General features: G+C 32.9%; 2 protein-coding genes and 1 pseudogene across 4 annotated transcripts; 1 reads left to right on the forward strand and 2 right to left on the reverse strand.

Annotated features, from left to right (window-relative positions):
• The first annotated feature begins 602 nt into the window (after positions 1-602).
• LOC148207182 (uncharacterized) lies at positions 603-3,715 on the forward strand. The gene is given in 7 exon segments (XM_088118489.1): positions 603-769; positions 1,031-1,197; positions 1,200-1,391; positions 1,394-1,438; positions 1,441-1,565; positions 3,015-3,080; positions 3,215-3,715. Coding segments are annotated over 7 exon segments (744 nt in total). The 5' UTR covers positions 603-680; the 3' UTR covers positions 3,275-3,715.
• Positions 3,716-4,853: 1,138 nt separating this feature from the next.
• LOC148207183 (squamosa promoter-binding-like protein 17) lies at positions 4,854-10,789 on the reverse strand (annotated as a pseudogene). Its single transcript, XR_015788101.1, has 3 exons — positions 9,995-10,789; positions 5,850-5,984; positions 4,854-5,707 (listed from the first exon to the last, which is right to left on the reverse strand). The product of XR_015788101.1 is annotated as a squamosa promoter-binding-like protein 17 (transcript).
• Positions 10,790-20,830: 10,041 nt separating this feature from the next.
• On the reverse strand, positions 20,831-26,139 carry LOC148207184 (UBP1-associated protein 2C-like). Of its 2 annotated transcripts, XM_088118495.1 has the most exons (7): positions 25,901-26,139; positions 24,500-24,620; positions 24,137-24,280; positions 23,375-23,571; positions 23,184-23,259; positions 21,980-22,339; positions 20,831-21,113 (listed from the first exon to the last, which is right to left on the reverse strand). In XM_088118495.1, exons 1-6 carry the CDS (start codon positions 26,026-26,028, stop codon positions 22,004-22,006), a joined length of 1,002 nt encoding a protein of 333 aa, XP_087974621.1. In that variant the 5' UTR covers positions 26,029-26,139; the 3' UTR covers positions 20,831-21,113; positions 21,980-22,003. The 2 variants fall into 2 exon arrangements, with proteins under 2 accessions (XP_087974621.1, XP_087974622.1); XM_088118496.1 differs by lacking the exon at positions 24,500-24,620 and having other exon boundaries at positions 25,901-26,035.
• Positions 26,140-26,710: the final 571 nt, after the last annotated feature.

Below are 26,710 nucleotides of genomic sequence, written 5' to 3' on the forward strand. Positions count from 1 at the left end.
ATGTGTTATAGGTTGAAATTTAGCACAACAGGCGTGTCTAAACTTCCCAAGACGAGGAGACGGATGTTGGCTTCAGCTTGACACTCCTAAGACGAAGAGGACGGGCCATTCGTAGCACAAATACAGTAGTGTTCCGACCTAGAAAGATTATGACCAACAGAAAATCTGTCAACATTCGATAGAACAATTATGCTATTAAAGAATCTTTCAATTGTCAGCGAATAATTCATCAAGTAAGTACAGTAGGCAAAGAGCTCCATCTCTTTATAAGAGGCAGAGTCTATCCTTTCATTATAAAAAGGCGGAGCTTATCTTTTCCAAAGTACGTAATCTCCTACATGCAATTTAGCACGTTGACACTAGCGAGAATTATAAACATTATAAAAAAAATTTATAGGTACGGTACTCCGTAGTGTAGGCTAATCATACAAAAATTTATTTTAAAATATCTACAGTGTAACAATAGAGGAATTATAATTGTCAAACAAAGCATAACGAGATAATCCAGAAGTCTTGGATTCTACAGCGGGTTGTACTCTAGCAAAATAATAAATAGATAAATTTATAATTTAATCTCGTCCAAAACAGCGCCTTCCTTTGCATATTGGCCCCGATTTGAACCGTTAGGGAAACCGAATTTGTATGTGTTCCAGACTCTGAGCTTCCAAAGGTCTCGAGCTATGGCTGAATCAGCTTTCAAGCAAACCAACGAACCAGACAATGAAGAAGAGGAAGAAGACTACATGGGTGATCTTTCTAAGTTGTTCCTGTAGAAGATACTACCTCTTCGAGATCCTTGTCCAGAAAGGTAACCCCTTCTGGCTTTGCTTGATTCTTCGGCTAATTGTGAATTACCGGACCTTTTTTTCTGTCTCAATTCATTTGAATTCTGGTTTATTTACTCTATTTGCTGTAAATTTCACTTGGATTTTATTGGTTTTCAAAAAAGCCTGTTGGTTTTTTTTTTTTTTTTGTTGATTCTTTATTGAAATTTGTTGAATCTGTTTTTCATTTTTTTTTTTTTTTGCAGTTCCCTGCTAACAGAACCTCTGCTGTTGAATCTCGAAGAAGAAGAAGCCCAAACCTTCAATTGGCAAGAACAGCGCAGATTGGATAGAGAACGGAAGCAATTCGAAGAAGATGAACAGACGTTAGCCAGAATAGAGGCTCCAATTCCACAATCGAACATTGGGTTTAAATGTTGAAGCAAATGGGGTACACCCCTGGCGCAGCTTTGGGCAAGGGGGGATCAGGTCTGGCAGAACCAGTGGGACTTGAGATTCGACGGTCACGAGCTGGAATTGGCAGGGAAGATCCGATCAAAGAGAAGAAGAAGCAAGAAGAGTTTAGAGCTCAGACAAAGAGGAGCCATCAGGAGGCTTTAATGGAGGAATTGGGTCTCGACAGAAGTTGCAGTGGCGAAGTCGAAGAATTGTGGTCAATACAAGAAGGCGAAGGCTGCACTTGATCAATTGGAGAATAAGGAAATTGTGGAGCCTGAGAAGAAGGACAATGAAGAGGAAGAAGATCAGGAAGAAGAAGAGGAAGAGATTATAACAGAAGAGGTACAATTCTATTCTGCAAATTCTAGCATCCTGCACCCCCCGTTAACTTTAAGTAAAATTTCTCTAATTTCTATGACAATGTTGGGCTTAAAAGTGAGAAAAATTTACCATTATCTTACATAGTTTGAAATAGATTCTCGTTCTGAAGCTAGAGTTAAGATCATAATACATTATTTAAGATACGTTACAATAGGTAGAAGGCAAATTTAGTAGTCAGTGGAGAGTTGCAGGTTTAGCATGAATTTGGTTGGAGTGCCTTGATAAAGGGCTGGACCATAAGCGCCCATCCAATTGTATTGCCTTAATACAAAGGTTAGGCATTTGGACGACCGTTTTAATTTCCCCCCAAATGTTTCTTATAGAGTTGCAAGGCACTCTCGTAGAACAATTCAAGATTTGATTGTAGGTTACTTTTTATGAATTGAATGACTTTCATGATTTTGTCATTTCTTGGATCTTATTTCTATACCATTTGTTGGAAGTGTGTGGGGGATTCTCATAAAGCAAAAACAAACAAGAAAGCTATTGTGTAGGATCAAAATATTTTCCATTTAGCTCTTTTATCAATTTCATTCTAGTTTCAATTGGAGCTGTGATTGGTAGAATCAAGCATATTGAATCTCTCAGAATCTTCATATACAATGCTTCATAACTGCCAATCAATTTTTATTCGTGAATCAATCACTTTAGATAGCCTACTATAATTTTTTGGCTTTAATTGCACAAAAAGTTTTTTTCATCATCTCTAGCTTGAAGCATCATGGTGAGAGCCTTCTGAAAGTTTTTGCTTATATTCTATAAAGTTTCTCTTTAAGTTTCATTCAAGATAGCTTCATATTTTGGTTCTATGTAGCTTCTGTCAACAGTTTTTTTGCATCTTTTTTGCATCTTGTGAACCAAGTAGAATGTTGATGTTAACTACAGTCTACGGTAATCTTCTTGGCAAGTAAAGACACTGGAAAGAAACTAAATTCAATATGTCATTACCTTTTCAACTCAAGCTCTAATACTTGGGATGGTGGACACTTGCCAAGAAAACGGATTTTCTTACGTTGAAAATTTCACATAACACAAACTTGGTTCAACACCTCTGTCAAATCTTTTCTTTTCCCCTCCACATGCTTGATTTGACTACAGTACCACTCCAAGGATAACTGGTTTATGTAAAAGTAACAATGTCATGATTTAATGTAATGCACAAAAAGGAAAGAACCCGAGGGCACGGAGGTTGCAGAAAGGTATTCCAATTAGCATGAACCTTAGGTCATAACTCAAATCCTGGAACCAAGTTAGTCTTATGGTATTAAATGTCTTTTATGGTGAAGTTCCTTTTGTAGACCTAATAAGACCTGCCTGCTTGGCTGCAATACATTATTCATGATATTATTTTGCATTATTTCTGGTGAGCGTTACTTGGGAATTGGAATGACACAAGACTAATTGATGCAGGATTTGGAGGATGTATTGATGAAACTGAGAGATGAACATCGATATTGCGTTTTCTGTGGATACCAGGTGACATATTACATACACCATTCTCTGACACAATAGTTAAAGACTGAAGCACTTTATCTTTTTGTAGTCTTCTATGTTATATTACCAACCACCAGAATCCTGCTTTTCTAACATCCTTCTTCTGCTTCTGCCAGTACGACTCGATGGAGTTGCTCATATCTAACTGTCCAGGAATTAGTGAAGATGATCACTGATCACTGAACTCTGAACTATACCTTTTGCTCCAAACACTTCCATGGAGATGGGCTTTGTTGCAAGTCTCCCCTTCAGATCAAGGGTTGTATTTGTATCATGTGCTTCAATACTCTCAACACGAATGGAGTAGTCTCTCATACAGGAGTCCAGTCCGAAGTTGCTGTTCGAAACAACAATTTTTCGCTTCTGGGAATCATCTAACCTTGACAATGGATGGCCAGAGGTACACTTACAGATCTCTAAAGTTTTCACATTGAGCTATACGAGTAGTGCAGAACACCCCATTGACGGTCTGCTAACTGCTTTATATTGTACTTGGCCAAGCTTCATCCTACTGTGTGCCCTTTTGAGTACAAATTATGAGAGAATTTGGAATCATACAAGGTTTGTCTTGTAAGTGTATGATGTTATATTTAAATAACTATTTTAACTCTGTCAAATCACAATCCTAAACATAATCGAGAGATATAACCATCAAAATTTGTGAATTAACTTATAATTTAGCCTAACTCCCGACCATTTTGCTCGTAGCCATTAACGCTAACTCTCTGATGGCAATGGCTCTTTCAAAGGCAACCTATTATTGGGTTGACCGTTCATTTCTTTCATGTGCATTCAATTTTTGCCCTTTTATGAATGCAGGCTTGTCATAGCCAACTCTTTCTGCACCTTGCAAGCTAACATGATCATGTTTGATTCTTAAGGTAGTAGCCAGCTATAACTATTCATAGTTTGTGAATTAAATTTATAATATTAAAGTTTGAACCTTTAGGTGAACTTAAAACAAAAAAACTCTTTATGTTTTTCGAGGCTAGACCTTGGAGTTTATGTTTTTCGAGACCAGAACTTGGAGTTTTTGAATATAAGAAAGCAAGTTATGACTCTCAATTATCAAAAAAATAAATAAATAAACGAACTTATAATTTGACCAAGTTATTCAATCACAATTTCTAAAAAAATTTTTTAAAACGAAACAAAAACTTAGTTTTGAAAACAAATTGCAAATCTTCAAAGTAATTGTTCTTTGGAGATGTAAATTAGTGTTCCTATTACATTTTAAGTTTTAATTCCGAAAATAGACTTAAATTCAACATGTCTATAATTGAAAGATTATAATATAACCAAAACATTCCCTTTAATTTTTAATAATAAAGTAACAGAAAACATAATCATGTTCTATTTCGGAAGGAAAAAAAACAGAAATAAAGGTGCACTTTTATACACATTTCGTTTTTTATTTTACATTTTCTTAATTTATGCAGTAATTTTTTCATCTCTATTGAAAACATATTTAAATTCTTAACTAACTAATTTTATTTTTTCAAAATTAGCTTAAGTTTTGAAAATGTTAATAAAAACTATATGACAAATTGTTTTTAAATTTAATTTTTAAAGACAAAAAACTAAAAACGAAATTGTTATCAAACGGACCAAATCATTTTGGTGGCCTATTTCAATCAAACTCGACATGATTCCTCTACTCTAAGAAGATGGCCTATGAGTTCGCTTTCCATTCCTGCACATACTTGGTGACATTCATGCATCCAAAATCAAGCAGCTAGAATGGCAAAACAAGAGTAAACACAAAAGCATCAGGTAGTTCCAGAGTCAAATTTCAAAAGGCAAAGTTCAGGTTTCAAGCCTTGCAGGTGTTTGTCTTAAAACAGAAAGGAACAATAGTTTACGAATAAAACCAACGGTCTGGGAATGGCGTAGGCGATGACTCTGATGTCTCGAGCCAATTATTCAAAGCCTAAAAGAGGACTGATTCCATCAGAAGAGTGGAGGAACTGCACCACTTCAAAGTGACCAGTGCAGATGCTGGGTGGAGTTGAAGGCGCTCGAATGCCCGAGTTCCATGTACGACCTCCTACTTGATGATGAGGAAACTGGACATCACCAGAGAAACTGGTAAGCGCCTGTGAAAACTTGATTCAGACCCAGATCAGATGTCAGGTGGTCCTGGAGCTGCTGCTAGCAGCAGCTTCATCCCCTTGAAACCCCACGGTGCGGTCGGGAAGTGGTTGGCAGCAGCATGAGTTGCTGTAGTTTGAGCCACGAGCGCACCTTCAACATTCAACAAGGCATTTACCTCAAGAGCCGATGATGTTCGGTTTCTGGAGCCCCATGTTTGGTTTGACAGAAGAGAGAGAGCACAGGTTGAGTCAGTGACTCCATTGATGCATTCTCCAGAAGGATCCCAGGACCAGAAAACTGGTCCCAACTGCAGAACCTGGCACGAAAAGTTCAGATGGATTGTTCTCAGAGCTGCTCTGCCATGGATGAGGGGTATATTTTCCCATGGCAGTGATTGTTTGGTTTCCGGGTACCCGTTCAGATGATTTCATAGCCGACCATACATCTCTTCCGGTTAGCTTCGGGTATGCACTGAAGTCCATTAGAAAACTTCCAACCCTGCTGCTGTTTTCTATCATTGCAAGCAGCAAACAAATGGTTAGTTTTCCGCAAAAGATAAGTTGATGATACAAAAATTAGATAGCTCTTTAGGTTAACTTGAAGTTAGATCATTTTTATCCTGAAGTTTAGTAAATGATGATGGCAATGTCTAACCAAGATCGATGAAGAGAAGCGGCCATAACGAGTGGATAATAATGACCGGGTGGAGGCTTCCTACGGCGCTCATTATGACCAGCCAGACGCCTGCGACAACTACGTTTTCCTTGATCAAACTCAGGAAGCTGATGAAATCTGGCAAAAACTACCAAAGCAGCAATCAGTTTCAGTGAACTATTGAAAGCATACTTCACATACAGGGAAGAAAAAAACATCTGGATGTACTAAAACATATATTACAAGACAAGGAAAATAATAAAGACCATAGACAAATATTATCCTTACACATCAATCGATTGGGCCCCCAAGGAGCTGTTCTTGAAAAATGTTTCAAGAGCATAGAATCAAAAAATACAAAAAAGGAGTTACCAAAATGAATGTTTTGGTCGTTATACTTTTAAAGAAAAAAGTGATATTTTGGTCCCAATTTGGAAAATTTTAACACAAATTTTATATACAATAAAACTCTCAAATACAAATCTATAGCTATATTTCAAGAAATTTATTGACTGGAATGTCATTCTAAAATTATAATTGAAAAAAATGTGATAAAAAAGAAAATTAAGGACCAAAACGGTCACTTTTAAAAGTATAGGGACCAAAATAAATGTCTCAAAAGTATAAGGACTAAAATGAGCAAAAGCTAAAAGTATAGGACCAAAATAATATTTAAACAAAGAATTATTATAAGTCGTTTTAGCGATTCATAAGTTCAGAAGACTAAAGAGCCAGTGTACTCAAGGTGGCTGACAACCTCTCCTCTCCCGACTCCTCCTTAATCATCTTGTTCGAAGAAAAAGGCTAAAGAAATCAATTATCAAATAAAGTTATTTTCATATTTTATGGACAGTGTCCTTTTTGTTACAACTTTTGGGTAGGCAAAATTACTCTATTACTGATATTTTGGATTTCGGCCGATTGGAGGTTGTTCTTTTTTTTTTTGAAATTCGTGTGTCCGGGCTAGCTTGCGCGCACCTCGACTAATCACGGGTCAACCGCCTGACCCTACTACATTTGGTTGACAAGGTAACTTGTAGGATATTAAATCTTAGGTAGGTGGCCACCATGGTTTGAACTGATTGGAGGTTGTTCTTGTAAAACCCTTTTGGTTGTGGGTTGTCTTTCTCTTCCCCTTTCTTTTGTATATTTTACCGATCTAATGAAATATCATAACATTGTAATGGATCTTAATTTGAATACACATAGAAATGATAATATTTCATTTCTTTTAAAAGAAGAAATAAGACTTCATTGAATGAAAGGAAGGTACACAGCCTTAAGCCAAAGCGATAGCAGAAAGCCTCTAACACAAATCAAAATTAACAAAAGAAAAGAAGTAACAAAAGAAATGTTATCACAAACCCTACTCATGGGTCTTCCATTCTGGGGAATAACCTCACGTTTCTTTCTATTAAACCACTAACCAACCTAAAAGCTTAAACTGATGAATTACGATAAATTTAATCTTTTATAGATACCTTAACACTCCCCTTCGCTTATGGGCTTGCAATTTTGTACAAGGCCCTAATTTTAACAGAGAGTAAATGACATTACTGGAGATCGAACACAGGACTTCCTACTCTAATACCATGTTAAATCACCCGTCAACACAAAAGCTTAAGGTGATGGGTTGTAGTGAATTTAATGTTTTATGGATACCTTAACATTTTCCAATCAAACTTCTCATGTGGCCATAGAATTAGCTTTATAAGAGGTGATCTTAACATGATTCAGGAATACTAAGAACCAGCCAAATAAGTTAGTAGCTTCCTCCACAACTCCAAGATGACATGACAGCACAACACCAACTTTGTCAAGAGCCATAATGGGATTTCCCTGCTGAACTCTCTTGCACATAGAACCTCCATGCAATAGTTCGAAAAAAACAAAGGAAGAATTTTCTGTTCTTTGTATAATTGTGTCTCCAAAAAAAAAAACATAAATCCTTGTGGAAAATGAAGGTGCCTAAGCTATCTTCAAAACTCTGTAGTCATCATCTCAATAAGACCACCATCTCCAGCCTCTTAATCAGATTTAATTGATGCATTCAACCAATGCAAAATCAGCAAGTCTCTTCTAGTTTCAAAATTCCAACACAACATCACAACCTCATTCCAAATATCCAAAATGTACCAGTCCTTAGTGTTGGAGAACACAAATGATTCTAAACAAAATTACAAGAGGACCCTGATCGATCCATAAATCTTCCAGAACCCTCAAATCTTTACTATCGCCCATCCCAAAATGACTATGATTGGCATCAATATGCCTAAGGGCTAAGACTTGAGATCTCCTTAGCCCAGCTTCTTGAGCTAACCACTCTACTTCCTGAGAATCAACCACCAAGACCAAATCCAAACTCACTTGAATTTATCCTATGGCAAAATTCAAAAATTCATCTTTTTCAAGAGGAAACCTCCGTAGCCATTTGGGTGGCACGGACATGGTCCTTTTCTTCAAAATCCCAAATACCTGAGCCACCACTATCAATGGGGGAGGCACTAAGTTCCAATCTACAAGAATGAGACCCTCCTTCCAACCTGGGACACCTCCCAGCCCGACAAGAAGTTCATGAAGATTTTCCCTCACTCTTTAGACACACCACAAGGCACCTAAATTCTTTCATTTTCTGCCACTTGGTCATAATCTTCTGGATAACAGAGCATTAAAAACTTCTGACAACTTAAAAATTCCCATTATGAGGGAGGCCAAGATATGAATTGGGCCACTCATGACTCAACAATACATAACCTTACCCAGTTTGGGAATGTTGCAATAAAAATGGGTGTCATCAAGAAATTTGTAAATTATTTAGATGGAGCAAATATCTAAAACCCTTCCACAAAACCAGAATCCAACCTATTTAAAGGTGTCCTACCAAGGCAACCGTCTACTTGAACTAATAGGAGACAGAGTGTTTTCCCTTGCCTGAGGCCTCTCTAAGACAAATGCTTATCTAAGGAGTTCATTCGAACTCCCACGTTCAATATATCTTTCCATATGAAACAGAATGCCTTGTCTCCATCAGAAAAGAAGTTTAATAGGATATCATTGCCATTAACAGAAGAACATTATCTAAACCGTTTTTTACTTTGATGTGTCTAGCTGGGCTCCCACTCCAAAGGGCTTTTGTAATTTACTTCTGTACTTATTTTGAACAATAAGAGGGATTTATGTTAACTTCCTTGGCCTTTGAGGGTTGTGTAGAATATTAAGTTTTCTAGCTTCCATTGTATTAATCTTCCTACCATACAACTCTTTCTAAAATAACAAGAAAAGGGATTAAATATTTGTTCCTGATGCACCATAGGAAGCTGCAACAAAAACCCATATGGCATTTTGGATATGAAAATTGTACAAAGTAAAAAGAAGGGATAGAAAAAAAAAAGTAGTTGCACAAAAAAGAATAGTCAGAATGATTGGATGTAGGCCATCGTATTGACTAATATCCCTCTCCAGAAATAATATCGAGCAAAAGGTGGAGAATTGACAACATCCAATTAGAACAGAGTTAATAAAAAGACAATTAGAATCATTAATTAAAAAATAATAGTCTTGAGTGCTATTTGGCTCCATAATCTTTTCTGTAGGGTCTGCTTGGTTCAAATACAAGCAGCTGGACGTTGTAAAAAAAGAGGTTGGCCCCACCCAAAACCAAATAAATCCAACTAAAAGAAGATAAGACCTCATTGATAGATAAGAGAGATGAAACCAAAACCACAAACACATAAAGCCCTCTGAAGTGAGCAAGAAGCTGCTACATTCAACCTTGTGCTACAGCTCCGTACTCATATGTATCTACAAACTTAACCAAAATGACACAAGGAACATGATGAATCTAAGTTTAGACACAAGAAAGAAACACAAAACAGGACAGAGACAAAGAGAAATGACAAACAGTCAAGTGAATCCTTCTGTCATATTTTCTAAGAGAAACCTAACAACCATTCATAAGACCCAAAAGGAAGTACAAAATCTTCACTAATCAAACCCAATAACTCACAGATCACAGGAACAGAAAAGAGATTGTTTCAGCATGTGCTAAGCATATTCAACAACCCAAGATAAAAGAAAAAAAATCACAGACCAGTAAGAGCTCTGGGGAAAAAATTGCAACAAAAACCAAGAGTTAGAGAGCAGCTGACCTGCTACACTGCTGGCAAAACCTTTGCTCAAGACCAGCAACAATGACCTTGGGGGATTTGGAGTGCATAGTACAGACTTTGTGGCGTGAATAGTAAGCCTTAGCATCACTTAGATCTACTCTACACCCTTCAACCTGACACCTAGGGGGTTGAGCAGCCTGAACCACGCCGCCCCTTGCTTTCTTGGTGGGTGCAGTTGCAATTCCAGCCGAAGATGAGAAAGATCCCCCACCTGATTTCGGGAGCTCCCCAATACCCACATCTTCAAAGTAAATTTTCTGCCCAAATTTCAGGCCATTGACCGACTCAGCGGATGAGTTGTGTGGCGAGGAAGTGGAAGACCCACCAGACTCGGTCAAAGAGCTGCAATCCATTTCCATCAGAAACCCAAAAAACACAAAACCCCCTTCTAAATCTCATCCGTTGAGCTTCTAGAGAGGAGGGGTCGCATTATGAGGCTGTTTTTTTGACTGTGCGGGAAAGAAAGAAAGAGAGAGAGAAAAGGGGCTAAAGGTGAAGTGGGAAAGAAAGAAGAGTGAGAGAAGAAAGAAAATGGTGGTGGTGGTGATGTAGGGACAGCAAAAAGTAGAGACCTGACAGAGGCCCATGCCAGCTGAGTGCTGAAGTTTTCTTTTTTCCCTTTTTTTTTTTTCTCTCTTGGGTATTGTATGCTACACACTCGCAGCCCTCCCTATCCCTGCCAAAAATAGTGGGAGGAGGAGAAAAAAGGCTAAACCTTTGAGAGATTTTGCACTCATGTGGGGTCTTTTTGGCGCTCTGACGGCCACAATTCTTCCCCAAAGCCCTTCTTCTCTCTCGTTATACTCAATCGCCATTTTGGAAAAAACTTCTCTTGCAATCTCTCTTTGCCTGTTTCTTGATTTTCCTGCTACTTTCCAACTTCCATTTCTTTCATGGACTTGGAATTTGTTGGGCTCGTCTCAAATTGATCCTTTTTAAGAGATAATTACATAAATAGCATCGAATAAATATATTTTTTTAAGTTCACCTCAAATAAGTAAACGTTGAGTAAAAGACGGGGAGAGATAGGAATTCATGATCTCTTGGTCTAAAACAGGTGTAGTTACAATTGAGTTAAATTCGGGTTAGTACTCATTATATTATTTAAATATTATATGATAATTTGATTTCGGATAACTTTAGACTTTTAGCATGACAGTAAATAAGGAACGAGAGAGAGGTAAAGGATCTATTGAAAATAAAATATTTTGGTTCTGACCCGTGAGAATCTATTTTTGTGCTGACTATCATTGAAAATTTGATAGCTCGTTATTTTTTAAAAAATTTATGTGTTTTTTTTTCTCTCTCTTAATTGTTAAACATTTAAGGGTGGTAAGCACAAAATAAGTCTTGAACAATAAATACCTAAATGTTTTCTAAAATAAAATTTTTTAAATAATAACTTAGATTTATGTTTGCTCTTTTGAAAAACATTTTTTTTAATTATGAGCTAAATCTCAAATAATGCGGAAGAACATTTTTGTGTTTTGAAATTGACTAAGAGTATTAAAAAATAATCTTGAAAAAAAGTAAAAATAAAAAATTGTTACTGAAAAAATAAATTACAAAATAACAAATAAAAATTAGATTATTGTCAAATATATTTTAGAAACTTGGTTATATTTTAATTTTTGTTTTTTGAAATTATATTTTTCGAAAATCACTTTTAAGATTAGTCTATTTTAATCTCTACCGTTTTAAATTCTATATTTTAATTTTTGAACTTTTATATTTATTTCATTTTAATTATAATCCTTCAAGATGTCTATTTTAGTCGAAAATAATAATAATAAAAAATTAAATGAATGTTGGCCTTATGTGCACATTTATTTAGAATATTATGCAACAAAATAATAAGATAAATCCAAATAGTTGTTTTTTAACCTCACAAATAAAGTAAATATTTTGAAAGTTTACAAGTCAAAATAATAATTATTTTTTTAATACAGAGAAAATTGGACCCATTAAAAATTTTAAGATTAAAGTTAAAAATTCATGGACCAAAATCACGTTTAAATCTACTTTAATTAACATTTGATGAGAAATGGAAACAAAAATTAATTTAAAATATTAGGTTAGAGAATAATTAATGAAAATAAAGAATTGTAAATTGCAAATAGTTTCAAAAATTCATGAAGCACCAATGGAAGGATTTCTTTGCACCCAAAATAAAATTTATAAAATTTAAAAAATCCAGCTATTTACTTAAAAGAAATAAACAAATAAAAAAATCCAACTTATATGCGCAGCCACGCCGACGCTGCGCTCTACACTACCAATCAGATTTTTTTTAGTTGGCAACTTTTTTACTTTTTAATATCTGGAAAAGAAATCATTTTTTACATCGAAACTAAGTTATATCAATTTTCATTATATACTTTCAATTTCATTAAATCAGATAAATAAGTATTCCGTCAACAAAAAAAAAAACTATAATAATAAGTATTTAATTTTTACTTTTGTTAAATTTTCACTAATTTTTTATTTTTACAATGTAAAAAACTTTCAATTAACTCGTTAATTTCAATAAAATTAATTTGTTTTTCTTTTTATTGAATAGCTCTGTCAAACGGTTTTTAGTTAGTTTAAGGTATATTGTTATACCTTCTCAAGTTAGAAATTAAAATTGAATTTGTTCCCAGATGTCTTTTAATATATTTTTGAAAAGTAATTAAATACGTTAATTAAGGGACAAAATGAAAGAGCTGAATTTAAGTATGTTTGAAAAGTATATATTAACATTATAGCAATAGCTAAGTACAAGACCATGCTATAAAATATAAAAAGTGAACTATATGTAAAATATAATAAAATAACAGTTAAGAAACTTAGACAGAAGTCAAAACAAACATAGCTCAATGGTAATTGGTATATATCTCCAACTATGATGTTGTAAGTTCGATTCCCCACCCCCACATGTTGTATTAAAAAAAAAAAAACTTAGGTAGAAAAGTGTCGTTGGATAATATTTTTTGTTTCTGCTTTATCGTTTCGTAATAAATTATGTTTGACAGCTCTTTCTTATTTTTGTTTCTTTTTTCTTGAAAAACAACATAAACATTTTTTTTAATAAATTTTTGTTTTTCATTGGTTATATTTTAAATTAAAATAAGTATTTTTTATATTAAAATTAATTTAGTAGTTCATTATTGTTATATTTGTTTTTAAATATTTATTAGGCAAGAAAGATTAAATAATGCTTTTGTTTATGTTTTATAAAAATTGAGAATAAGAAATAAGAAATTTGATATTGTTATTTCTAAATTTCTATCCAATTTTGGAAATATTTATTAAAAATGAGAACCAATAATAGTTACTGAACACTAAGGATGAATTTGGCCAAATTATCAAGTGTCACGTCAATATTTTAAATAAATTAAAATTATATATTGGACCAATTATAAATTTAGAAGTATTCTCAAATTAATTTTCAAATTAGTAAATCAAATTATGACAAGTATTTTTTTTTCACGTGTCGTGACATTGGTTAAATTAAGAGAATTGGCTCAAACTCCTGTAAGCCCAACAGATGTCTATATAAAATCCACTAAAGACTCTATAAATAGATGATGTCACCTCTCGATAATTCATCTACTGCAAGCCAAAGACTTTATCAAATTGTATAACTAAAGAACTTCGTCAAGCAACAACCTAATACTCCAATCAATATGCGTAGTCAAATACTTCATCAAGGTGTGCAACTAAAGGCTTCATCAAACTTTATAGTTGAATATCTTAAAGGTCTTTCAACAAGCTAGAAGTCGAATACGTAAACCTGTTTGTTTCGAGAACAAGCTTATGGCTTTCAAATCAAAGTTTGCATCCAAGAGAAATCATCATAAAATTATATATTAGAGATTTGAGATTGTAAACATACGTACATAAATATAAATCAAGTTCATTCAATTCGAGTTTCTCTTCCAAAATTTTTTCATAAACATTTAAAAATTGAATACGAAAAATGCTCAAATCAGCTCTAATAAGTGTTATACAACATTATTAAAAATATATTTGTCTAGAGATTCATTTGACCTTTTTTGGGATGATTCATTTGACTTCTTAAAATACAACAATTAAGGTACAGTTAATCTATGAAAATTTTGTTTTGTTTTTTTTGGTATGAATTGTTTTATTGAACTATATTAAAAAATGATTTTATTCGCAACAAATATTTTTTTCCTCAGAACATATTTGATTCTACTCGCACCAAATGGTTTTTTTTTTCCACAGCATATTTTGGAATGCATGATCTCTGTTAATTATTTAAAATAACTTCTGAGATAGTCATTTTACAAGTATTTTTTCAAAGAAAATGTTTTTAATTCGACCTGACCTGTCAAAAAATGTTTTTTTCATTTAAAACCAAACGCTAGATTAAAAAAAATCATTTTTAATATTTAAAATAATTTAGGAAACTATACAAAAACACACAATCAATTATTATTATTCTTTTTTTACGGAACACTATAAATTATTAATTGTCTATTTAGTTTGTAATCTAGATTGGGACTAAATCAATACTAATTTTATAGTTCAAGAATTGAATCATTATTTTGACAATTTAGGGACATTATTTTAATTAAAATATAGAAACCAAATGTTTTTGTAATCAGAAAAATAATTATTACATATTACTAAAGAAATCAATAATACTGATATACTTAATTATTAGTGTTGATATACCAATAATATACTTGATATTTTTATATATGAATATTGATACATCAACGATATACATGATTTGGTATGATATTGATATATCGTAGACGTAGATGAAAACCTAGAAGGATAAAATCGAGATAATTGGAAGATGGAAAATGTGATTCTAAATATTTTGCCGTATTTTGACAATTTTGAAAAATTAAAAAACTTGTATTTCATTACAAATTCCAATAATGTTTTGTCCTTTTTCTTCCATGACAAGATGTTTTGTCATACATGAATGAAAATTTAGTACATAAACGTTCCAAATTGAATACCTTTTTTCTTTATTTTTGTTGCCTTTTTCACACATTATTGGAATAGAAGTAATCATGTAAGAATATATATATTTCAAAATAAATCTTTGTCAATTATTTTCCCATTCTTTGTAAAAAAAGTTGAGAGATTATAAGCCAATAATAGTTCAAATTTGTGGTCACACTCACATTAAAATGTAGACCTACAAAATGGAGTACTCTTTTCTTTTGGCTTTTTTTTTTTATCTATGCTTTCTATGATTTCATTTATTTTTTCGCTAAATTTATCAACATAAACATAGTTAAACTAATTAAAATATATATCGATTTCAAATTCTCACTTAAACTAAAAAAAATCAATTTAAACTGAATCCAATTAGTTAAAACACATATCTCCGACCAAAATGTCGAAAGTTCGAATCCTACCCCCCACATGTTATTGTATTAGAAAAAACTCTATATACTTTTTGTGTTTACTTACCATGTAAATTACGCACCATTAAAGTAAATAAAATATGATAATTTCACTACTTATAAGCTAATAAAATTTATTTAATAATCATTACCACGTCAATGTCCTATTAACAATTTTTACCTTGGGGTTGAATAGATAAACATAATCAAAAATTAAAAATATAATTAAAATTAATATTTTTAGTTTAAAAAATAAATAGCCGTAATATTCAAGGTTGAATGACTAAAATTTGAACTTAAACTATATATTAAAATCAACACTATTAGATTTAGTTTTTTAAATTAAAGTAAATTTAGTACGTCCAACTTCCAAGCACCTGATTATATTTGTTGTTTTTATAAACATAATTTTTCTTCTTTCCAAATATTAATTAAATAATTCACCAAACTCAAGAAAAGTCAAAATATGATGTTTTGTCACACATGGTTGACTGTTTATTTTTAATTCAATTTAATTCAATGTTTGATATTCTTAACACCACATGAATATTATGAAGGTACATAAACTTTCTAATTTCTATATTGAACTGCATTTTCTATTATTATTATTATTATTATTATTATTATTATTATTATTATTTATTACCTTTTTCATAGATTATAGGAAGAGAATTAATAATGTGAAAAAAAAATATGTATTTATATTGTCAAACAAAATCTTTGCTCAACTATTTTCTACCTTTTTTATTAAAAGAAACAATTGGATATTATTTGCCTATATAGATCAAATATAATATACATTTAAATTCTAGTACTTGAAAATTTAAATGCATTTGGATTTCTTAAAAACACACTTGAATTATTAATCAAAAAAAAATTAAAAATAAAGAACAAATTTTCAAATACAATTTTTTTTAATTTTTTAATAAGTAGATAACAAAAAGAAAAGAAACACAATTGTTATTCCAAGACTTAATTTTTAAAAATAGAAACCAAAAAACAAAATTGTTGGTGCCTAAATTTTTATGTTTATTCCATTTTTTCAAAACTTCAAAAAAAAATTTTAATCCAGAAACTTTGTTTTAAAAAATTATTTTAGTATTTATCATTTTTTAATGAATTGTTTAATAAAACATTTATGCGGATACATCTTTATTCCATTTGCCTGATCATAATTAGTTTGGTATTAGATTTCCAAGAACAAATTGATTTTTGCTTAATGGTAAATAAATAAAAAAATGCCATTGTTTAAGGATTGAATAAAAAAATCGAATATTTGAAAATTTAATAATTATAATGTAAAATAATTATAAAAGTTCTAAAGACCGCATTATGATTTAAACTAATTCAAAATGACCAAAGAAAAAAATAATTTTGTCACAATATGTGTAGTTGCTCGAACAAAAAATATTCCTCATTTTTTACGAATTTGCATGTAGAAAATAATTTTTAGTGAAAATTTAAAATTTGCCATAGATTTAATTTAGTGAGTGAATTTTAACTTTAAATGTAAAATACATTTGAATTTCATTAAAACAACTCCAAACTTAAACCAATAGTAACATTGAAACCTCTTCAAGACTGAATTTTAAAACTCCCCACAAACCGGCCAATAAATCATACAAAGTTGAATTAAAAAAAAAGAGAATACTAAAAATCTAGCCACAAAAATGTTCAAATCCAACTATGAAAATACTCAAACTTTAATAAATAAATAAATATATATATATTGAAAAATTTGTTCAACTAAATAAGAGCCACAATGTTGATTCAAGCATAACCAAAGGTTTAAAAGGTATGATGTCGGTCAAAGTGAGCATCGTTTAGCGATAATTGACATGTATCTCCAACCAAGAGACTGTGAATTCGATATCCCACCCCTAAAAAAAAAGTATGATGTGGATAGATCAATTATTAATGATGAAAAAAATCACCACTCAACCCGACCTCCCGCTCTGATACCAAGGATGAACAAACGACCATTCAACTCATCAGCTTATATATATATATATATATATATATAAAATGTCGATAAAAATATTAATAAAATGTCGGAGATACATGTTAATTCTTTTATGGATATCTAACATTAATTTTGTGAAATGTCAATAAAAATATTAATAAAATGTTGATGTTGATGGATATTTATAGAAAATTATAAAAATAACAAATATGTAAATTAACAAATAAATATTTTACCATGTCGATATCAGTGATATTTTGTTGATGTTTTTTTATCAAATTTGTTCCAATACTATGGAAATGTCGATTAGCCCCTTATGTCAATGTTGAACCCATAAACATATGAAATTGTCGACACGTCGACAAAAATTTAATATCCTAAACATAATTCAACCGAGTTAATGCAATGCACTATAAGATTCTCCTAAACGTTAGAGGTTCGAACCGAATCCTTTCTAATGGGACATGGATTGAAATGAAGAAAAAAGAAAAGTAAAATGAAAAAGAGAAGGGAGAAAAGAAAGAAAGAAATAGAAAGTGGGATGGAAGATGAGTTGGGAAATGTAGCAATAATTGGGGGCAAGAGGGAAATATGATGGGGCCTTATCTGCAAAAACCACAACCATTTGCACATGCCATCACCCAAAACAAGACCTGAACTTGGATTGGATATCTCCCACTGACAAACACCCAAGCAATTGTCTTGTCTCATAAGATTTCACAATCTTCAACACTTGTCCCCACCCAACCATTTTTACATTATTCTCCCTCTTTCCAATTTGGTCCTTTTATCTTTTATATTTTTCAATTATACCCTTCATGGCCCTAAATATTCAAATTTGTTAGGATAAACTTACGGGACATGATACTTAGAGAGGCTGGATCGATCCAGTAGGTTGGAATGAGGAATTTGAAACTTTGCTCTCTTAAGTGGAAATTTGATGCTTTGGTCCTTGAGTTTTCGAACTAGGTTTAAATGGTCCCTCAACTAACGCCTCTATTAGATATCTTACAAAAAAAAGCTGATTGGATCGGCATGACATATTTGAGTTGGAAAATATCATTCATCATGTGGATATTTACTCGCATGCACTAGATGTTAAGTCATTGGGTAGCGCAATATTGAATAAAATAAGTATGCGATGAAACCTCAATACATTCACGTGGAATATAACACGGCACTGATCACTATATATTATTGGTCATTGTGCAGCATGATCAAATAATTTAGTAATGCAATCATAAAATCTTAGAACGTAAGGTTGTGTTGGTCCTCCATGCGAGCATTTACAGATGCCATTTATAAACTTTAGACCGTATATAGTCTAACACGATCTTATCTTCCATGACAGGTTAGAGTTTGTGATTGTGCCGCTAAGTTATCTGATTTTGCTACACGATAGCAAAAAATGTTCATTGATCGCGTGAGTTATCAGTGTGATATTACATTCCACATGGATGCATCAAAGTTTCATGATGTTCATATTTTATTCAATTGCGCCACATTGATAGGCATAGCGCCACGGAGAGAGGTGAATAGACGCAACGAATGATATTTTCCAACTCGGATATGTTCATTGAGAGACCATTTAAACATTTTCTAAAAATTCATAGACCAAAATGTGCATGGCTTTTAAAACATAGGGACCAAAGTGACTTATAAAGTGTAAACTCAAGGACCAAAAAGGGTTTTTTTTCCCAAAATTTTTGTAATTAACATCTAAAACGAAAATTATTATATATGTTTCACTTTTAGCAGAGGGATAAAAAATTGGATCTTCGATCTCTAGAAACATAGCAAGATACCTTAACAAGTGAGCCAATGTTAGGTTGGCACGAAAGTTTTTTGTGTTATACCGTAATATTTCAATCTTAGTTTTATAACTTGAATTAACAATGCGAAGCAAAAATCTCATTTTCATTGTTTTTTAATTACATAACTTCTAGTAAAATAATAACACTTCGATCATTAAAAAAAAATCATATTCATTTGCTTACATGACATTGGTACTCAAGCATATGATATTTATAGAATTGTATTTATAATTTTTAATAATTGAGAAATATTTTATGGTCCAAAACCATTCTTGAAGTGATTCAAAGACAGATATGATTTAATATCAATAATTTCACTCAAATAGGGAAAAGGGTCAAAGAAGTGTTCCCCACCAACACAGACCTCTTTGTAAGAACCATTGAATACTAAAAAATAGGTTTGCTGTCCTTTTGAATTTGATTCATTTTAGTCATTGTATTTTCAAACAATGACTATTTTAATCTGTATTTGCAAAATTAAACATAAACTTTATACATAATGGAAATCTTTTAATTCAAATTTATAGTTGCATTTCAAGAAATTAGTGAGTAAAGTGATAATAAAATTTTTATGGAAAGAAATGAGATAAAGAATCAAATCGAAGGACCAAGATGATCACTTTTAAAAAATACAGACATCAAAATGGATACTTCAGAAATATAGATACCAAAATAATATATGAACTTAAAAGAATAATTAGGAATATAATATAATTGAGATTAAATATTATAAAAATAGTAGCTAAAACAATAATTATATATACATGGTGGATCACAAACATATGAATATTCAAAAAGTCTACTTCATCTAAAAAATTATGTTAACCCAATTTAAATAGGGAGCCTACTCCCAACCCTACACCATTTAATATAGTCACAAAATTTATTAAACATTTAAATCTAGAATTGATCACAAAGATATTCAAATAAAATGTTGGTTGATTAAAAACATTAAACTAAAAGGAGATGAAAAATTATTTGGGAGTTTATGAGAAAACTGGATACTTGTATTCGTGTTGAGCCTTCTCTTAGAAGGCTACTTATTTAGTATATTTTGAGAAATTTTTAATCGGTGGTAATTCATATTGTTATATTTATAAATATAGTAAAATAAAAATATTTCATATGATTCCTTTTTTACCCTCGTACATTATTCATTTATGTTTATTGGTGAGAGATGAATTGTCATATTGGTAAATATAGTAGCAGAAATTTTTTTAATGTGATTCCTCTTTTACCCTCGTACATTATTTATTTACATTTATCGGTGAGAGACTATGTCATTGATACACATCCATCACGGATATAATTTATCATTAGATCGGAGGTTCAAAGCCCCGATTACCCCCAATTTGTTGTACGAGAAAAAAATGTTTTGAGATTAAAGATAAAATAGCTTGAGGCCTATGCATTCCTATATGTCATCCATTAATTTGATGTCAATTCAACCTCAATGTTGGCTAAAATTTAACCCAGACAGAAATTTGTCACTACCAAACAAAGAAATAGCAAGTATTTCCTTAAACAAGAAAATTGTTAATGGCACAACAATTATTCTATACAACTCTACAAATATGATCTACGAGACCCATTTTCTAAATTCCAACTTTGAAGTTCAATTTAAAATAGGAATACAATTCAAAAATCATGATCGATCGAAGAGAAATATCAAGAATATTGTCACCTGTTCATTAGTTAGAGTAGCTAACACCAATATTTTCCATGCTCAGAATTGAATAACTCTAATCCTAAAAATAGGCTAAGTTATGCATTATCATTATTCCTAGGTAGCATTAATATTGCACAGACAAGGTATAAAAATATAGAGTTCTACTTAAATCCACAAGCTCACCTGGGCACCTTCAATGTCCAAATTACCATTTCAATCAATAAGATTTGCCTATTCTCAGCAACCAATGTGTAGAGGTGCATAGTCAAGCTCTAGGTTCCTACAAAAAAACCGAGCAGGTACCACGAACAACTGAATGAGAATGAAAATAATGCAGGTAATACCGTTATTACGTGAAGGGGGTAAAGAAATAAGAAGAAACAAAAGTAGATTGCAAAAGTTACCCCATACTTGAAGTCTTGTGATTAGTCTTACATTATCCTTTTGAAATCATAAATATTTTACCCTTTTTAATTCTATGGCCAAATATAGGTTTTAGTCCGGAGTGTTTTCAATATAGTCCCCAGTGTAAGTTCGAGGCTAATTTCTCATCTAAATTTGTCCCGAGTGTAAGTTCATCATCAACCAATTTTAACATTCACAACAGTGAGGGTATAATTGAAAAATGTTAAAACAGAATGAACTAAATTTAAACTTTTTCAACAATAGAGACTAGAATGAAAAACACTATAACGTTAGGGATTAAAACATATATTTAGCTTAATTTACACATTTTTCTCTCTAAACTAAACTTTCTTATTTCAACCAACGAAAATGCAGATGCGGCACATCAAAATTGCAGAAGTTACCCCAACATCCTATCCAAGTGTAAGTATTACTTCAATTAGATGAAAAAGTTAAGCCTAGAATAGAAGGTACAGTTCTGTAAAGTGTAAGATTTATTATTATTTTTTTAAGATAAGAAACCAAACTTTCGTTGAACTATAAAGTGTAAGTATATATAATTTTGTCGGCCTAGTTCAACTAGTTAAGACATTACATACCAGTCTTAAAAGTAAGAAATTCTCACCCCTACAGCGTTGTAAAAAAAATTGGTATGTAATTTCAATTAAAGAATGTAGATATATTATTTGCATGGATGCTAAATCTGAAGTGTAAAGGTAAATATAAAGTTTTGAAATTCACCTCTTATAAATCACATTGAGGTTATTATTTCGCCATGTAATATGGATACCCGCCCATTCCAGCAGGTGCAGTCGGGTGAAGTCCGGGAGCCTCTTTCACTCCAATCGCTTGATGAGGGTATGGCATTTGGGGTTGGCCCGCATACGAAGCGTGTGCAGCCGTAGGACTAGGATACGAAGCAGGATATGCAGGAGCTTGGGGATAAGTATAGCCAACAGGGGCAACAATGCCGTGTGATTTTCCGGGTTGAGGATATCCCGCTGCTACTGGATATGGCATGGAAGGAATGGCTGGGGATACTTGAGCCTGCACCATCTTGCTCCTGTGGGAATCGGCAAGCTTCACAATGATGTTCCTTCCCTACAAAGAGTCAAAACATCATAGAAATGCTTACATATGGAAACAGACTTACAGAGAATGTCAAAGATTCTAAACGGACAAATTTTACTCCATATCTTAAGTAAAGAGAGGAAAGTTTTTCAATTCTTTTCAATATGCAAAATAAAGAGGCTTATTTAGAATCTTAAAAATTCGATACTCAATTGCCATACACGTTTCTTATTATGTTGTTAAATTTAACTAGAAGAATGAGTCAACTGTCGCCCAAGTTGCACTACAAAGGATTTGCTGAACAGCTTTAATAGTATGATATGAAACAAAGGAAAAGTGAACTCTAAAGAACTTTACATATTTGTATACATAATACATCAGTAATATATTATCCTTTTCATTGAAGGTTACAAGTTATTTGCAATATTTTGACATATGGACAAGAACATTTCTAGTTTGGCTCTTGAACTTGATTGTGAACATTCTTCATTTCTACACAATCCGCTTTTGTTTGTTCCCCCTCTAGAATATTATTTTCAGTTTACCCCCTTCCCCTTTCAAAAATAAAAATAAAATTGATTCTAATAATTCCACATTTAATCTAAATGATTGCTTATGCTTAATTAGAACTCCTTTAAGACTTCATACATCCTCGGCAGATGAGTTAAACTAAACCAAATATTTTCTACCAGTTCAAAATCATATAATTCTAAGTTTTAATTATGGCCATTTTCCTTATATTATGACTTAACAAATAATTAGAGCATTTCTAAGCATTCAAATAACTGGAATCTTCCATTCTGAAGAGTTATTAGTAAAATTCAACAAACTATCTATTTCACAAAGTTAATCATAAAGCTCATTACTAGCTCACCCCAAAGGTCTTGTCTGGATCATCTATTGCCTTCTTTGCAGCCTCTACTGTCGTATAGGTAACAAATCCAAACCCTCTACAGAAACAAACTGTGCAAATTATTACATAGGTGCAGCATTTGTGGATCTCCAACAAGTTATAGACATCAACAGCAAAAAGTCCCAATGAAATGGGAGGAGAATGTTACTAACCGTGATTCATTTGTATCCTTATCATAAGCAACCGAACCTTCTTCTATATCACCATACCTTCCGAAGAAATTCAGCAACACTTCACTTGAAATATCTGGTGATAAACCTCCAATGTAGAGCTTCCTCTGTGCTAAATCTGGCGTTGTACTTGATCCGGTTAGACCCTCGCAAGCCAGATTGCAGACAGCCATGCGACCCTAGAATTAAGAAGGATTAATCAAATAAAAAATATTCAGTTCTCTTGGAATCTTAAATATCTTATAAAACCACCACCGGCTATGATGAGGTGGAATGAAGAGGTGATTGTGTTAATTGAAAGTCTGTATGCTTGCAGGTGGATAGCCCATCTATCAACTACCCTTAATAATCTCCTTTAAAGGCATAGCATAGATCTTGTTCAAGTTATGAATTACATGTCATGTATAAGAGTTAGTTAAGTTTAAATCTTTATAAAAGTTATGTTGATCACATATTACGATCCAAAAAGCAAAAAGAATACTTCTCCATTAACCCTAAGCCAGAAGCTAACATCCTATGAACAAAGAAATGATCGAGAAAAGGAGTGCTTGTTCACAAAACATAATACAAAAATGTCTAAACTCTAAAAAAGAAGAGATCGCATTATTCATTTTATTCCTAATAAAAGATATACAAATTGCTTCATCCCATCCCAACTAGTCTCACGCACATTTAACTCCTTCAAAAAGTAACCAGATCAAACAGAAAATATTTCCACAACATTTGCAAGGGGTAAGTGCTTGCCTCAATAATTTTGCTAGGAGCTTTTAAAGCAGCTTTAGTTGACTCCATGTGCTTGTAAGTAATGAAACCATATCCACGGGACTTTCCTGTTGCTTTGTCATAGATAACAGCTCCTTCTTCAATTTCACCATGCACGCTAAATGCCTGAACATCAATATAATTGTCACAACTTTATTAAGGAAAAGAGAGAGAGAGAGAGAGAGAGAGAGAGAACACTGTTCATTGTAGATAGAAGCCAAGGAAAAAAAATTGATTAAACAAGTGATTCAAAGATTTAATGTTCCAGGTCTAGGCACAGATAGAGTCTAGAGAACATTCCCAAACATGACAGGCAAAACACAAGCAACAACCAATTGCACTCACAGCACACAATGTTTCTGAACTGGTATTCCAGGCCAAGCCACGAACAAAAAGCTTTCGATTGACAGGATCTGCACTGGCAACACTTTTTATTTCTTCTGCAATGGAAGGATACTGGGACCCTCTTTATGCCTCAACATGCAATGAAAATAAACACACATTCACCATGTCAATCACACAGGATACAATTGGAGCAACACCCTTGTGATTTCCGCTGTGTATACCCACAAAAATGTGTCCTTACTATGGTTTTAGTAATGGAATTTACTTTCAAAAGAAACCTTTAATTTTGAGAACTATAAATATAAGAATTTTCTCAAACAAATAGCTTTGAATTTGAATTTTTTTATGAGTATTGAACTTATATAAGTTTATCTTCCTTCTAAAATAGTGTCTTAGATAAGTATCCTAAGACAAATCTGAATTTGGTTTGAAATACCTTTATGATAACATTTTGAACGGTGTTGATATGAGAAATCTAAGATGTGACACACTGTTTGACAAAACAAAGCAAATCATCCAAACATGCTAGATGAAATTGTAATATATCAATATTGTGCATGTTCATGAGGAATAAATAAAATATTTCTTAGAGGCTGGGAAATGTGGCTTTAAGAATTAAAGCTTGCTTCGCTAATAATTTTGTTAGCAGGCCAACTTCCATGCTAACGCTTAGAACAAAACACCCATTTGGATCGCCCTAGTTGTAAAGATTTGGAATGTTCAGAGATGCCCTCTAAAGTCCTAGGCTCAAGCTACAGATAGAAAACTTAATAAAACTTGTGCTCTCTTAGAGTTGGCTTTGGAGATAGTAAGAGTGGGCCATCAGCAAAATGCAAGGTGCGGAAAAAATGCTTAGAAGAAAGCCTTTTTCAATCCCATCAATGTATTGAGACTAAACTTCAATCACAACTCAATCATTGGGAGCTGCAAGTTCTAATATTTCTGAAATATAACAAACTCCTGAACAAAAACATTGAATTCTTTATCGATCACAATAACAGCTTCAGAAAAGGTTAAACCCCTAGCATCTACGATATGACAGTTTCAAAGCTTGGGAAGGTGTCTACTAGTTTTGAAATTATAAATGGGCAAGCTGTTTACTGGTGCTTTTACAGTGGGAATGCCTCATACATCTAGGCACCAATTAGATTCAGAACAGAACATCCGCAGCATTGGCATCCACATAAATGAGTTAAACTTGGATGATAGGAGTGTCCTTAACCCCATATCTCATCAAATAGCGTTTGCCCATGAAACAGAAGGACACAAGCAGTGGAGAAATAGAAGAAGAACTAAGAAAGTAAAACGGTACGAGCATTCTTGAAAAGAAAGAAGAAGAAGAGGAGGAAACTGCAAATGGAAGTCTCGTTTTAATCAAGAAAAAGGTAGAAGGAGACGCACAGTCTGGCGAGGAGATCGACGAGTTGTGGCTTGGGAAGCGGTTCCAGTAGAGAGCGCAGATGTTCCACCGACGAGAATTCGCAGTTGGCGACGGTCTCCTCCAGCTTCCTCTTCTTCAAATCCTCCATTTTTGTGTAGGTTATCCAACACCGTTGGCGCAGAGTTGAGACTGAGAATGGACTGTGAAGCTGAGCCCTCGTGGGAACCGGACCGGACAGAGGCCTTAGGGCTTATTTGGCATTGTAGATGCTTTATATATATATATATATATATATATATATAAACAAATTGGGGCCTTGGGCAAAGGTTGGAACTTCCGACCTTAATGACTAAAGCGAGTATAGTTCAGTGTTAATTAGTATGTATCTCCAATCAAGGGGTTATGAACTCGGGTGGATCTATCGAAATGAAAGAGGGAAAATGGTTAGGTCGGGGTGCAAACCAATCTCTAGAGAGTGAAGAGTTACTTACTTGGAGCTGATGACAATTCGTGATGACAATTCGTGATGGCCTAGAAACAATGGCCAATGAGGACACTGAACTGATTAATCTAGAGTTGGATTCCACGGAGGATGTTCAACTTCTCCTAGGCCATATGGATGTTTTCACATAAATTACTTGGCTTCCGAAGGATTTCAAGAATTGTGAAGCGGAAAGCGACTTGGATCGATTCAACATGTCAAGAGAAACTCAAATTCTTTAGCTCATGATATTGTTCGTTTTGCGATGGAAGAGGGGTTAGAGATGGAGTGGTCGTCAAATCTCCCTCTTTGGTTATCGAGACTTGTAGACTCTGATTTTTCTAAGTTT

The sequence above is a fragment of the Momordica charantia genome, unplaced genomic scaffold (genome assembly GCF_013281855.1).
Source record: "Momordica charantia cultivar OHB3-1 unplaced genomic scaffold, Mcharantia_2.0 BLBB01000173.1, whole genome shotgun sequence".
Lineage (NCBI taxonomy): Eukaryota > Viridiplantae > Streptophyta > Magnoliopsida > Cucurbitales > Cucurbitaceae > Momordica > Momordica charantia.